Genomic DNA, 13,239 nt, shown 5'->3' on the forward strand with positions numbered 1-13,239 from the left:
CTGCGCCTACTTCCGCCGCCCCGGTGGGTCGTTGCTGAAGTCATCGGCGCTCGCGCCGAAGGCCGCCGGGCACTCCAACACCGGGGCTGGGTCCTTCGTGCCGGGCTCCGCCGTACGCCAAGATGGCGGCCGGCGCGCTTCCGCGCGAACTTCCGGCCCCGCCCGCGCCTCGGATTGGCCCCGGCGGCGGCCCGTCGCGTCGCTCTGCGGACCAGTCGGAGCGACGCGGCGCTCAGTCGGCGGCCGGAGAGGGAAGATGGACGCAGGTGAGGGCCTGCCGGGGCGTTGGGGACCCGCTCGCCCGGCCCCTCAGCCGCTGGGGACTCGCCCAGCGAGGCCCGGGCGGCGGGGCGGGCGGATCGCGGCCGCGGGCGGAGCGGGCAGGACCGGTGTCCGTGGGGAGGCCGGCGCGGATCTGACAGTCCGATGTTGGCGTGTCTCGGCGCTTTTCCCGTCCACCCGCAGTGCCCGGTGGCCGGCCCGGCAGGCCCAGGCCGGCTCGAACGAGCAGGGGCAGTGCGGCGCCCGGGGCGGGGGGCGGGGGCACCGGACGCGCCGGGGACTCGGGCCGAGACGGTTCCCGAAATCGCGGTTGTAGAGAGCTCCTGCCACCCCCCGCGAGGAGTCGAGTGGAACCTCTAACTTTTGTGAAGTTCTCCTGGTAGACTGGAGGCGGGAAACGTACTCAACACTCACAGCACACGCACCTTTTTTTTTTTTTTTAAATTAAATAATCAATATATTATCTAGGCGCTTTCTGTGGTTGAACAGAGAAACTGAAGCCGTCTCATATCTTAACTTCTGGGGGTCCTAATACAAATCGGGGGCGAGAGGGTGTGTGTACACAGGTGCACATGCGCATTTACGTATATGTGGTGTTGCTGCCAGTCTCATCATGCTCTACTCCTTAATTTTTCCTGGCAAGATATTTTGGATCTTTGTCCAGTAGCTTTGAAAGCATTTTTATGCGGGCTCTCTTTCCTCCCACCGCTGTTTTAATTCTTTCATTCCTTGTAGAGTTACTTGTCTAAAAGTATTCCCCTTCCCCGCCTGCTCCCCCATTTATAAAGGAAGACTTCTATCTGGGTTAATTCTGCCTGTCATCCTGGATGGCATTGTTTTTGCTTGTTTTTCTTTTTTTCTCATAGCCGCAACATAAATCTACTGAAATCTTAGTTTGGAAACTGTAAAGTAGACACGTATTGCCAATGTTTCAATGATTTGTGGCATATCGTCACTTAAATGTTAGGTGGTTGGAGGACACATTAGCTCTGACTTCCAAAGAGGCATGTTTTTGTGAAGTTCACTTCAAAAAGAAAAAACGTCAGACACTGTTGTACTGTTTGCTGGGGCACGGGGTGGGGAGGGAATAGGGTTATTTACTTACTTTCTTTTAAGTTGTTATGGCTTGGATACCTAAGGTTATTCGCATGTGGGACTAGGTTAAGGTAGGATACACAGTTTAATGTTGGTCATATTACCTTAAACGTGAAAACCATCATGTTAGAGTTAGTCAGTCACATGATGATACCCCAACGGTACACTGAAGGCTATTTGCATTCGAAGGCCTCTGTTGATGCTGATAAGGTATACATGGTATACGTGGGGTGTGGTGGGACTTTTCTTCTGACGTGATGTTTGCACCCTTTCAGGGATGGCTAGTGGGCTGATCCCCCCCGCCGCCGATCCCTGACTCCTTACAGCTTCTGCTTTCCCTGACCAGGTGTCACGCAGTTCCTGTGTGTTTATAGTTACCCGTTCAGTAAACTACATTTGTCATTGAGCACGAGGTTTGTGTTGGGCATTATTCTAGAACCTGGGGTTCGAGAATTGAACAAAATAGGTGAAAACCGTGCTCCGGCTGACATTCTAGGTGTAACACAATGGCGTGGGTCATGTGGAAGAGTGCTGTGGGCCAGGCAGGAGGGGTTGGAGGCACAGTCAGGATGGCCAGGAAAGGGCCCACTGGGAGCAGGCCTGGGAGCAGCGTAGGATGAAGGGCAGGTGGCGAGCTCTGGGAGCGCACAGTGCGGCCAGCGTGGCCGGGCTGGAGGAAGCAGGAGCTGAAGATGCAGAGACGACGTGGGCTCAGGCATGGAGCCTTGCAGGTCATAGGAGCACTCGGGCATGTGTTCGTTCCGAGTGAGACCCTTCGGAAGGTTTAGAGAGGAGGAACGTGACCGGAAGTCTGTTTGGCAGACTTGCCCTGGCTGCTCTGCCTAGGGTATCCTGCAGAGGGGCAAGGGCAGAGGCAAGGAGACCATTTAGGAGGCTGTCGCAGTAAGCCAGGCGAGCAGCCTCGGAGGCTTAGGTCAGGGCCAGGAAAAGAGGTCAGGTTCCGGGTGAGTTTGAAGGCCGAGACGGTCGGGCTGTGTGTGGGTTGGAGGTGATGGGGGGTGGGATGGAGAGGAAAGAGTAGATGGTGCTGAGGTTTATGGCCCGAGCAAGAAACTCGGTGGGGAAACTTGGGGCTCGCCTGCTTGGCGAGAGCTGCTGGGTGTTGGTTTTGTGTGTGTCAACTGTTAGGTGCCTGTCAGACATTCACGTCTTGATGTCCAGGGAGCCATGGATCCACCGGCCTGGAGCTCGGGCGGGAGACCTGGCCTAGAGGTGCAAGGGTGCAAGAGTCCACTTTGGATAAGGTCACTGAGGGTCTGAGTGTAGGAGGAAAGACAAGGGAGCAGGGAGGGCCCAGGGCTGCCAGCTCATAGAGGTCCAGAAGGCACCAGGCAGGCCACGGGCTGGTTGTCTTCTCCACCGAGCTCTGGCACTTACACGGCCACTCTGTCCATTCCTTGAAGTCAGCCTGTGTCCTGTCCAGTGCTGTACATTGCGTCCGGCCCATGGTAACCGAACGAGCAGAACTTGAGTTGGTAACTTACGTGTTTCTGGACTATAAGCACCTTAGTTTGTGGCATTCGTGTGAATGCCACAAATTCCAGTCCGTTAGTGTGAGGTGTCAGTGAGTGAGGAGGGCTGCTTACTGAGGGGCAGCGAGCGGTCACCTGGACTTTCTGTCTGGTGTGCTCACTAAAGCCATGTTTTCTAGTTTTCTGACATCAACTACTTGCAAACCCATTATCTTAAACAAATGTTTTCTGAAGGAGAGAACCCTTCTTTGAACTTGATTTATAAAGTATAATCTTTCAGAAAATGTAAGAGTTTGGGGTAAATATCTTTGAAACGTGATACATTACAGTAAGCTCTGAAAGAAATCGAATGGTGAAGCCGCTTGTGGGTCTTCCTGGTTGAATTACAATGTAAGTGGTACTAAGTGGAGAGAAGTTGGTTACGTTCATTGAGCACGATTCCCTATTTTTCTGTCTATCAGATTAACGATACTAAATGAAAACTTTGTTTCTAAAGGAATTACCATACTGTTGAAGGGCTTTTCTGTCCTCTTCTGGGTGTGACCAGGGACATTCCCAGGGAAGATGTGGAAAACCCAGCATCAGGAACCCAGGTGACTTAATGGCCTCTTTCATAAGGTGGATGCTGCCTCTCCATCTTGCCTCTCGCATCTTATTTCAAATTAAAATCAGACCTGAGAGTGGAGACTGGCATTCTTTTCGAGGTTTGAGTCCTTTTAACGCAGGAGGTATGTGAACTGCTTCATAAGCGATATGACATTGATTGCAAAGAGGATGAAATTATAATGCAGGCTGTGGGCGGAGGCTGCTGGTCCAGCTGAGAGCAGCTGACGGAGCAGCCTCGGAGCATGGACCGTCGTGGCTGTCAGTCTGCACGAATGCTAGTGATCGCGAACTTTAGTTTTGAAGGAGAAAAGTTTGAATTTTCTGTTGAAATGTTTTCTGAACCGGTGTTCTGTTTTCCGTTCTATAGAAGTGTTAGTACACATTTCTGCTGAAGTAATGATGGTAAAACAAAAGTTGCGTTTCGTTTGGAGGAGGGGAATTTAGTTCTGTCTTCTAAGTTGTGAGACTTGAAATAACACACAGAAGAACGGGCTCAGAACCACTGCTGGGTGGCACACACGTCGCTGGAGCCTCGCGCCCACCCATGCTCTGTCCCCACTGGGCCGAGCCAGCGGTTTTGCCCCGTTTCGTGCGCGAGGAGCCTGAGACGTACAGAAGTTAAGTTGTGTCATATAGCTAGCAAATGGGTCCTCTGTCCCCAGAAACAAACCGTTGTGGAGATTGGAAAGTGGAGTGTTGGAAGCGAGCGTCATTTAGAAAGTTCCCCCTCCTCCATTAGAAAGTAGGGTCCAGAAGTCAAGGAGCTTGGCACTTTGGTCCAGGCCCCTCTGCCATGCTGAGTGGGCTGGGCAGGTGCCTGGCCCGTGGCATTCCAGGTGTTGGGCAGGACAGGGTGGCCCTGTCCTCCAGTGCAGGCGTAACAGTGCAGAGCCACCAACACCAGTCAGGACTCGGCGGCTGCTCAGGACAAGAAGCGTTTTGCCTCTTCCTCTGGCCGAAGCTGGTGCAGGTCCGTGGGCTCCTCGTGCTCACGCTCCAGGGTGGAAGCTTAGGGGTGTTGGAACCAGCCTGTGGTGGCATAGGTGGCAGCTTCGGCTCTCCGAATGCAGTCCTGTCTCCTGTGAGGGCAGTGTGTCGCCCTCTGTTCGGCTGCAGTGAAGACATTCACACGTTGGGTCGCTTTCCTGTTTGCATCGTCCGAGGTCTTGCAGCTCAGTCTGATCACAGAGAGGGAGAATGTATCTCCTACTGTCATCCGTGTGTCACTCATGTCAAGGAACCCCAGGGGGTCCACCCAGGGACTGGCTTCCTGTCGCCCAGCACGGGTCACAGCTTTTCACGTTTGTTAACTTGTCTCTTCCTCACACAAGCCTTGAGGAAAATACAGCTCTTCTCATTTTACCAGTAAGAAAACCAAGGCACAGAAAGGTCACTGACTTTGGGGGATCTCGTGACTAGTCAGGGTGGCTCAGACCTCTGGCCCTGCACTGCAGGGAACATGTCCAGCAGGTGGGTGATGGACGCCCCCCTGTGCGTGGAGCCCTCCAGGGCACAGAGAGGCAAAGTGGCCCCCATCTTGAGGAGGTTACATGCAGCGGGAGGAGTGAGGGGGACAGTGGGTGCTGTGTGTCCGCCTCCAGTCCAGAGGCAGAGGTGACATGCATGCTCAGCTGGACGCTCCCATAGATGGGAAGAGTGGTGAGGTGAGGGGCACGGGGCACCAGGGGTGGAGAGCCCTCCTTAGGGACCCCGTAGATGATGTGTGCTGTCACTTCCTGCCTTCTGCCTAGCTAGGGAGAGCTGGGGTTGCCTCCTGGTAGCTCCATCTTCTCGCTGGCTTCTGGCTCATGCAGTAAGGAGTCTGAGGCCACACGCCCTGTAATTGTCTTAGTCACAGTAGGAAATGTGGTGATAAATACTTGAACTTGATAGAGTACCTCCTCCTGTTTTCCCTGTGAAGTTGCTTCCTTGCCTATAAAGTTTGCTAATAAACCCAGGAAATATGCCTGCTGTGCATTTTGCCACTTCAGTGATGAAAACCTCTGGACTTAAAAGCCACCCCCAGTATTGTCACCCTCCTCTCGGAATGAGCCTGTTTTCTCTCCTACCTGCTGTCCCCTTTCTCAGCATCATTTCCTTACTGTGGGAAGCTGGGTGTCTGAGGACTGTCTCAGGGCCCAGACCCTGATGCTGTAGGCTTGTGGTCCTTGGATATGCGCCCCGGGCCACGGAGGAGCTGCACCCCCAGGCGCTCAGCGCTCTCCAGCACCCTGGGAGAGGCATCTGACTGGTGCACAGCCGCTGCCCGGGAGGTGTCAGCCGTCAGTGGACTGTCCCAGCTCCAGCAGGACGAGAGTTACGGTACTGGAAATCCGACGAGTGGTGTTAGCATCCTTTTCCTTGCACGTAAACGCTGTGGCCGTGAGTCTGCAGTCGGTTAAGGCATGGAGGTCGAAGAGGATGGTGGTCGCTGACGACCAGGGTGGCTCTTTAGGGACAGAGCAGGGACACCACGATGTTTTCAGCTCCTCGAGAAGGTAGACTTTTCCTCCATCCCAACTCAATTTTTGTAATCAGGAACAAGTAACCTCACGCAAAAAAAAAGGAGAAATAGACTTGGACATTGAGCTGCGTGGTCCTGATCACGGAGGAGCCGAGTGGACGTTGTCTGTGGCAGCACCGCCGAGAGCACAGGGCAGAGCAGCGCTCCGGACGCAGCGCGGGCAGCACAGGCCTGCCGCGACGCCGCGGGCCTTTGGCACAGAGGGGAAGGCAGCCAGGCCTGGGTCCCGCCACCCACGACCCCTTCACCTGTGGGTCGGTGGTCGGCGGGAGCTGCTTCCTGCCCAGCTCAGCCTCTGCGTGTGGTGAGAGGCTGGCCTCGGGCCTGCACTGCTGCTCCTCGGTGCTAGTGGCCCGGGCTTGCCCTGGAGCCCTCCGTTGCCGGCCTCAGTGAGCCCCCTCATGGGAAGGGCCATGCTGCCCGGCGGCCTGGCATTGTCCCGGTTTTATGGATGAGGGCCTTTCTGCAGTGAGAGACCAGTAAGTGCCCCAGGAATCTGCAGCCCACGAGTGCCCGGCCACCAGGCACCAGAGCCAGCGCTCTGCCTGACCTCCTGGGGCCGTGCACAGCACAGGGATGTGCAGGGCTCCCACAGGACACGGCCTTGAGTTCATTGTGGCATGGATGCCCGTGCTGCGGGGTGCTGCGTGCGAGGACCTCTGCCGAAGGTCGCTGCTAGTGCGAGGCTGCAGAGGGCTTTTGCGATGCTCTTGCACGCTGGGCTTTACAAAGTAAACAGCATGTGCCACTTTTACCAAAAGGTGGAGCTGTTGTCAAAAAATAAAGATGTGGGAGGAGTCACATGTCACTGATTTTTTGGAAGGTTTCTGTGTGGTTGCAGGTGAAGGATGCTGTGGTTGGCACAGGGCAGCAGGTGAGAGCTGTGTGTTCTGGCTTCTCCAAAGAGGCTGAAACAAAGGGGTCCCGGCTCACCCCGCTGGCGCTGGGTGGGTGCAGGCGCCGGCTCCCCTCAGCCAGGGCTCTGCGGGCGGCTCGGACCCTGGGCCTCTGGGTTCTCACGGAAGCAATACAGACTATGATGGGGCTCGGGGCTCGTCAGCACAGAAGGTGGACCCCATGCTCTGCACATGGCAACCTCCATGGGAAGCGGGGTGTTGCCGGTGGAAGATGGTGGCTGTGCCCGTGTGGTCACACCCTCCAAGGGAAAACAGGCTCCAGGCCTCTCAGCACTGGGAGCTTTGGGCCTTTCTCTCCATTGCTAGAGCTTAGTGTCCCACTTAGGAGTTAGTGCTCAGCCCCCTACAGCTCATGCTCCTCACCAAGAGCTGGGGTGGGTGTGAACCCCCAGTTCTCGGGGCTGTCACTCGCCCCGGAGCGCCTGCCTTCCGCATGACCTCTGGGCACACGCTCCAAGGTGACCTCTGATGACCTGGGCTCTGCTGTTTTCTGCTTTCTCTCCCCTGTTGGTCTCTCAGGTTGGCACAGCCTTGCTTCTGCCCATCAGTGACTCTGGCTTTGAATCTGAAAGGCTCAGGAAGTGGGGTGGCAGGTCTCATGTCCCCATCCCCAACATTAGCAGAGTGGCCTCCCAGTCACATGCCTTTGTTCTGTCAGTGGCGATTGTCAGGTGCCTTGAGACGCAGAATTCCATACAGAAATGTGATAAATGATCTCTGATGCTGTTTTATGAAATTATAAAAATTTGATCAGTGTGTGTCTTTGGTTTCATAGCTACTCTGACCTATGACACTCTCCGATTTGCTGAGTTCGAAGATTTCCCGGACACCTCGGAGCCCGTTTGGATACTGGGTAGAAAATACAGCGTTTTCACAGGTATCAGTCAGGTTGGAGCCACTGTGCTCTTCGTGCTCAGTCTGCAAAAAGCATTTGTGCTAACGAGAGTTACCTGCTGTCTGTCACATGCGACCTGCGTACTTAAGGCTGTGTCTGTGCGTGTTTTCTTTTAACATTCTCTAGAAAAGGACGAGATCTTGTCCGATGTGGCGTCCAGACTTTGGTTTACATACAGGAAAAACTTCCCGGCCATCGGTAAGTGCCCCTTGTTGCAGCGCGTGAGGGACTGCACACTCCTTGGGGGCGAGGGGGAGTTTGGCTTGAACGTGCCGAGTGCCTGGTACTCGTGTCAGTCTTCGCGGCAAGCCCGGGTAGGCATGCTGGCTGAGGCCTCGCCCGAGCTGTGGCGGAGCTGGATTCCGAACTCGGAGCTCCGGGCAGCAGTTTACACACCGCAAGCCACCGTTCATCACTGGGGCCAAAAGAAAACCAGGCCAGTGAGTGATGGCGAGCATTCAGAGCGTGGAGGAGCACAGGCTGAGGAGCAGGGGCTTCCCCGGAAGGCCCTATGTCCTGGGTCGCGGCCGCAGGTCCAGGGTGGCTGGAGTTCTCGCTCTGCGTGCCCCATCTTCCCGAGCACGTCCCACACTTCATTGTGGGGAGTCGAGGGCAAGGCGGAGGTGACGTAATGTAACCAACGTGCGTTCCAGTAAAAGTGATTCTTCATCGTTGGGCCCTGAAGGAGGACAGAGGACGGGGACTAGCTCTGGCCTGGCCTCTGCCAGTCAGAGGACCGGAGACCGGAGGTCCGGGGCCAGGATAGACCTCCTGGATGCCTGGTCTCGATCTGGTCCCCCTCCAAGGCGCGGTTCCTTCTGTTCTCCATAGTGAGGCGAGCGTGAAATGTCTGCCACGCTCAACATCCGGGACACTTGAAACGTAGGGCAGCGAGGCCAGCGCCACCTTGGGCGACACGTAACATTATGATTTGTCGTGTGCGCTCTGCAAATGGCCCTTCACCCCACAATTTCTTGTCGCTCACTCGCTCAGAGGCTGCTGTGCTTGGGGCGGACTCGCCTGCCAGCCAGCGGAGGTGCACTGTGCGGGGCCGGGAGACCGCTGTGCTGCGGGTCCCACGTCTGAGCGCACAGAAGGCGGGCGGGCGGGCGGGCTGGAGAGGAGCCTGGAGGTGGTGGACGTAGTCGTCGAGGGCCGGGCTGCCTTGGCTCCAGGGGCCAGCGTGATGTTTCCTTCCTTAGCCCCGTGGACGTGCCTTGTCCATCCGGGATTGGGGCGGGAGTGACAGGTCCCGTGTGGGTTGTTTCTGTGTGTCAGCTCCAGTCCCACTGCTGCCCCAAGAGGTGGGCTTTGTCCACCAGCTTGCATGGGTGGGGCTTCCTGAGGCCCAGAGGTGACGCTGCAGCCCACGTGGTCAGCCTCTGAGCCTGCTGTCCACTGCCCGTGTGTCTGGAGCCCTGCTGATGGTCAGAGCGCAGGGTATTTCCTGTCGTGTTGAGCCTGTCTCACCGTGTGTGGGTACCACGTGCCCATGTCAGGGTCGTCTGCGGCTGGCGAGTGGGGTGAAGCCGACGGCCAAAGGCACGATGCTTCGGGGCCAGCCCTCCCGACTCCCGCCCTGCCCTCCTGGTGGTCATAAGTGGCCCTCCTGGTCCACTGCTGAGCCGGGCGACGCAGTGTCCCCTTGTGTCCCTCAGACGTTTGTCTCTCTGACGGGCTGCTTCACACACTGTGCCCATTTTGAGGGGTGGTTGCGGCACTTCACTGCCCATCAGAGCAGCCTGGGCGTGACCAGGTTCTAGAAAGCGTGTGTTGCTGAGATGGAGCGGATGCCTGCACTGCAGAGCTGACCAAGTGCGTGGCGACAGCTGCCTCCTGCCACTGGCCTCGGCCTGTCAGGCCCCCTGACGTGGGTCTGCTCTCTCTGTCCACCATGACAGGGGGAACCGGCCCCACCTCGGACACGGGCTGGGGCTGCATGCTGCGCTGCGGACAGATGATCTTTGCTCAAGCCCTGGTGTGCCGGCACTTGGGCCGCGGTGAGTCACGTGGAGCCAGCGGCGTCCTAAGGGAGCAAGGAGGGCTGTGGGCAGGGCCATGCAAATCACAGGTGCCGGTCCAGGGGCTCCTGAGTAGTGACCCAGTGGTTCCCATTTATTTACGTGACTTCAAAGAATGGCGATAAACATTTGTCCTTTAGAAATTACCTTTAATCCCTGACGCCGTCAAGGGCTCTGCACAGGTTTGAGTTGGCGGGAGGCGTAGTTGGAGCCCTGGGGGGTGCGGCTTTCATCTTCAGAAGGTTCAAAAGCAGCGTGGGCGCCATCTGTTCTGCGTGTTTGATGAGCGAAGGCTTTGTTCTCACGTTTGGTGGAAATGAACTTCTGCTCTGTCTCCCAGACTGGAGGTGGACGCAGCGGAAGAGGCAGCCGGACAGCTACTTCAGCGTCCTGCGCGCCTTCATGGACCGGAAGGACAGTTACTACTCCATCCACCAGATAGGTGAGGGTGCGGAGTGCAGAGCCTGGCCCATCGGAATGGGCAGCGGGTCCCCCTGGGGGTTCACTGTTGTGTGGGCAGCGTGAGGCCTGTCACCACTGGGCTGCACGGGGTGGGCCAGGCCAGCTCAGACTTGAGGCCTCGCCCTGCCCATGTGGGCTGTGTGGCCTGCTGCTCGGTGCAGCGTCTGTGATAAGCACGCCGTGGTCTCAGAGGTTCGTCCTCTCTATGCCTGCGGGAAGTCCCAAGGCTTTTATTTCAAGCAAGTCCAGCTTTTGAGCACCATGCTCTCAGTTGTAAAAGGAAGTAAAAACATAGCTCCGAACTCACTGGCCCGGGCCACTCCACTTCCCTCAACTCCTCCTCAGCAACGGCCTGGCGTCTTGGCTCGGAGTGAGGGACAGACCTGGGGGTGGCATCTGTCCTCGCTGCAGGGAGTGCCCTGCTCCCTGCCAGGAGCGCGTTCTGGAGGCGGCTGGGCGTGTCTGCCTAGGCTTTTTCTAAAGTGTCCCTAATGCCACACGCGGCAGGACCAGCCTCTTCAGTGGGGGCTGTCACTAACCAGACGTGTCTCCTGCAGCACAAATGGGAGTCGGCGAGGGCAAGTCCATCGGCCAATGGTACGGGCCCAACACGGTCGCCCAGGTTCTCAAGTACGTACCAAGCCCCATCTCTCTCGCTCCTTTGGGGACCTTGGTGTGCATGGGCGTACGTGGGGGTTCGGACTCTCCTGCGGCTTATTGCTAAAGGACAGAAGGGGTCTCTCACTTTTTTTCGGGGCCTTCAGGAAGGTCCTCAGAGGTGACCATCCACATGGTCTCGTGAATCAGAATTTAGTTTTCTGATAGAGTGACTGCCTCCGTGCGAATTGCGCCCGCTGGCTCTGGCCTTTGTTCTCTGTCGCTGGGCCTACCTGTTATGGCCCCCCACAGGTCTGAGGGTCTGGGGGGTTAGAACTGGTTGGCAACGACAGAGGTTTGGTGGGGGAAGCGGCCTCCGTGCACGTGCCGTGGGCCTCCCCGCCCCCAGACCCGTTTCCCTTTCCTCGAAAGCTCTGTCTCCAGCCACGCTGCCCCTCCCTCTCCTGGCTCGTGCGTCTGCCCACCTGCTCCCTGTCCCCGCAGGGGTGTCCCACAGGCACCTGCCCTCGGTCTTCCTGAAACTGCCCTTCTTATTTCATGTCCCCAACCAGCCCTCGTGACGGATGGCTGCTGTGGCCACCCAGTTGCTTGTCAGGACCCTCGGGGCACTTCCTTCCCTTACATGTCCCACTTCCAGCCAATCCCCAGGCCTGCCCACTGTCCTTGGTCTCCTCCTGTGGCCCGGCGATGGCAGTTCCCGCCACATGCCCTTTGGGGTCCTCGGCCCAGCTCTGTGCACCTCGGCAGCCGCGTGCCTGGTGGGCCCACGTGGCCTGTGGTGCGCTGCCTGTCCTGCGTCATCGCTGACCCTCCTCCCCGCTGCCGCTCTGGGGCAGCCCCGTCGAAGTCACCAGCCACCCTGCTGCCAGGTCCAGGCCTGGTTTCCTGCCCGACTCAGCCATTCGGGTGCTCACTGTCTGGAAACCCCAGGCCACGCTCTCTGGTCCCTCGTCCCTCTGGCCACCTCGGTCTCCACTTCTGCCCTGACCCCAACATGGCTCGGGCCTCTGTCCACGCATGACACTGTTCTGCACGTGCGCACAGCCCCAAGAGTCACCTCTCTGGTGCTGATTTGTCCCCATACTCAAGGCTCACATCCAGATGCTTGCTTAGCAGCGTGTCCAAGTGGCTCGTCATCCTAACGGCCAGGACCCAAGGTGGCCCCTTCCCCTGCCCAGCCTGCTGCGCCCGCAGTGAGGGCAGCAACCCCTTCCAGGCACGCGGGCCGAACACCGGGCTCGAGCTGGGGCCCCCTGCACACGCCCATCTGCATGTCCTCGCCGGCCAGCATGCCCCGCTTCCCGCTGCTGACGGGCCCTCACCTGCCTCTGGCCCGCGTGTGGGCCTCCTCCCCTTTGCCACTGTAGCGTCTCTTTGCAGACAGCAGCAGAAGTCACCTTCACAGAGCAGCAGTCAGCCAGCCGCCCGTCTTCTGCTCAGCACTCGTTGTCCCGGGCTTCCCAGGGGACAGTATGGTCGCCCCGACGCCCCTGCCCTCTCTCTTGTTTGGCCCAGCCCCCGTGCACCCAAGAGGAGCTCACATGCCCGTGCACCCCCAGTCTCGCTTCTGGCGGCAGTCTGCTTCCATCCGGACCTCGATCCTGGGGCCTCAGCTCTGCCAGTCCTTTGCAGCCATGCGCCTCAGCCCAGCACGTTGGGGTGCAGGCGAAGGCGCTGGGAGCTGGTGACACTGTCCAGTCCCGGGTTCGTGTGGTTCTTACCTCTGTGTGCCAACTCGGTTCAGACAGGACGCCACCCAGAAGCGCCTGTACGGGAACTGCTCTCTGCGAAGGGCAGCTGGGGGTCACGGGAGGGGCCCAGGCCCCAGGGGAGAAGCAGCAGCTTCCAGCCTCAGCGTTCTTCCCATTGGTGGCACCGACGTCCCTGGCCCTTGGTCCTCCTCATCCGGGACAGCACTGAGCGCTGTGACGCTGCTTTCTGCAGCTTCCTACAGAGCTGTGAGGGCTCATGGTGTCTCCCTTCTCTATCAGGAAACTTGCTGTCTTCGACACGTGGAGCGCCTTGGCCGTCCACATCGCAATGGACAACACGGTGGTGATGGAGGACATCAGTAAGTGACAGGAAGACGGGTGGGGGCTGATGGGACTTGGGGAGCAGCCTCACTTGTAGGGCCTGGCCTGGAGAGCTGGGATTATGCTTAAGCAGGGGCACCCTGAAAGAAGGCTTGGACCCCTGGTTCTCTCACAGTGAGGACCAGGCCGAGGGGACGGGCCTGGCTTCTCTCCCTGAGTTGTGTCCATGCCGTCGTCGAGGCTTGGGCCGCGTTCGTGCAGGTGTTCGTGTTCACGTGCGCCGGTGCACCGCC

At 58.0% G+C, this 13,239-nt stretch overlaps 2 protein-coding genes across 4 annotated transcripts in view; one reads left to right on the plus strand and one right to left on the minus strand.

The window, feature by feature from the left end:
• Nucleotides 1-132, minus strand: part of THAP4 (THAP domain containing 4) — a 35,156-nt gene extending 35,024 nt beyond the window's left edge. The window contains exon 1 of the mRNA XM_039861264.1: nucleotides 1-132. Coding sequence (XP_039717198.1) covers nucleotides 1-44 — 44 coding nt within the window. The 5' untranslated portion in view covers nucleotides 45-132.
• The window catches only part of ATG4B (autophagy related 4B cysteine peptidase), a 22,255-nt gene continuing 9,133 nt past the window's right edge, over nucleotides 118-13,239 (plus strand). Inside the window, exons 1-8 of one of the 3 annotated variants that reach the window (XM_039861363.1) lie at nucleotides 220-266; nucleotides 3,367-3,463; nucleotides 7,693-7,794; nucleotides 7,939-8,010; nucleotides 9,714-9,812; nucleotides 10,174-10,275; nucleotides 10,838-10,925; nucleotides 12,905-12,984. In XM_039861363.1, the coding sequence (XP_039717297.1) occupies nucleotides 9,752-9,812; nucleotides 10,174-10,275; nucleotides 10,838-10,925; nucleotides 12,905-12,984 (331 nt within the window). In that variant the 5' untranslated portion in view covers nucleotides 220-266; nucleotides 3,367-3,463; nucleotides 7,693-7,794; nucleotides 7,939-8,010; nucleotides 9,714-9,751. Of the gene's footprint in view, nucleotides 267-3,366; nucleotides 3,464-7,692; nucleotides 7,795-7,938; nucleotides 8,011-9,713; nucleotides 9,813-10,173; nucleotides 10,276-10,837; nucleotides 10,926-12,904; nucleotides 12,985-13,239 lie in introns of all 3 variants that reach the window. The other 2 variants (XM_039861361.1, XM_039861362.1) reach the window with 2 other exon arrangements.

The sequence above is a fragment of the Pteropus medius genome, unplaced genomic scaffold (assembly GCF_902729225.1).
Source record: "Pteropus medius unplaced genomic scaffold, Ma_sr-lr_union100, whole genome shotgun sequence".
Taxonomy (NCBI): Eukaryota; Metazoa; Chordata; class Mammalia; order Chiroptera; family Pteropodidae; genus Pteropus; species Pteropus medius.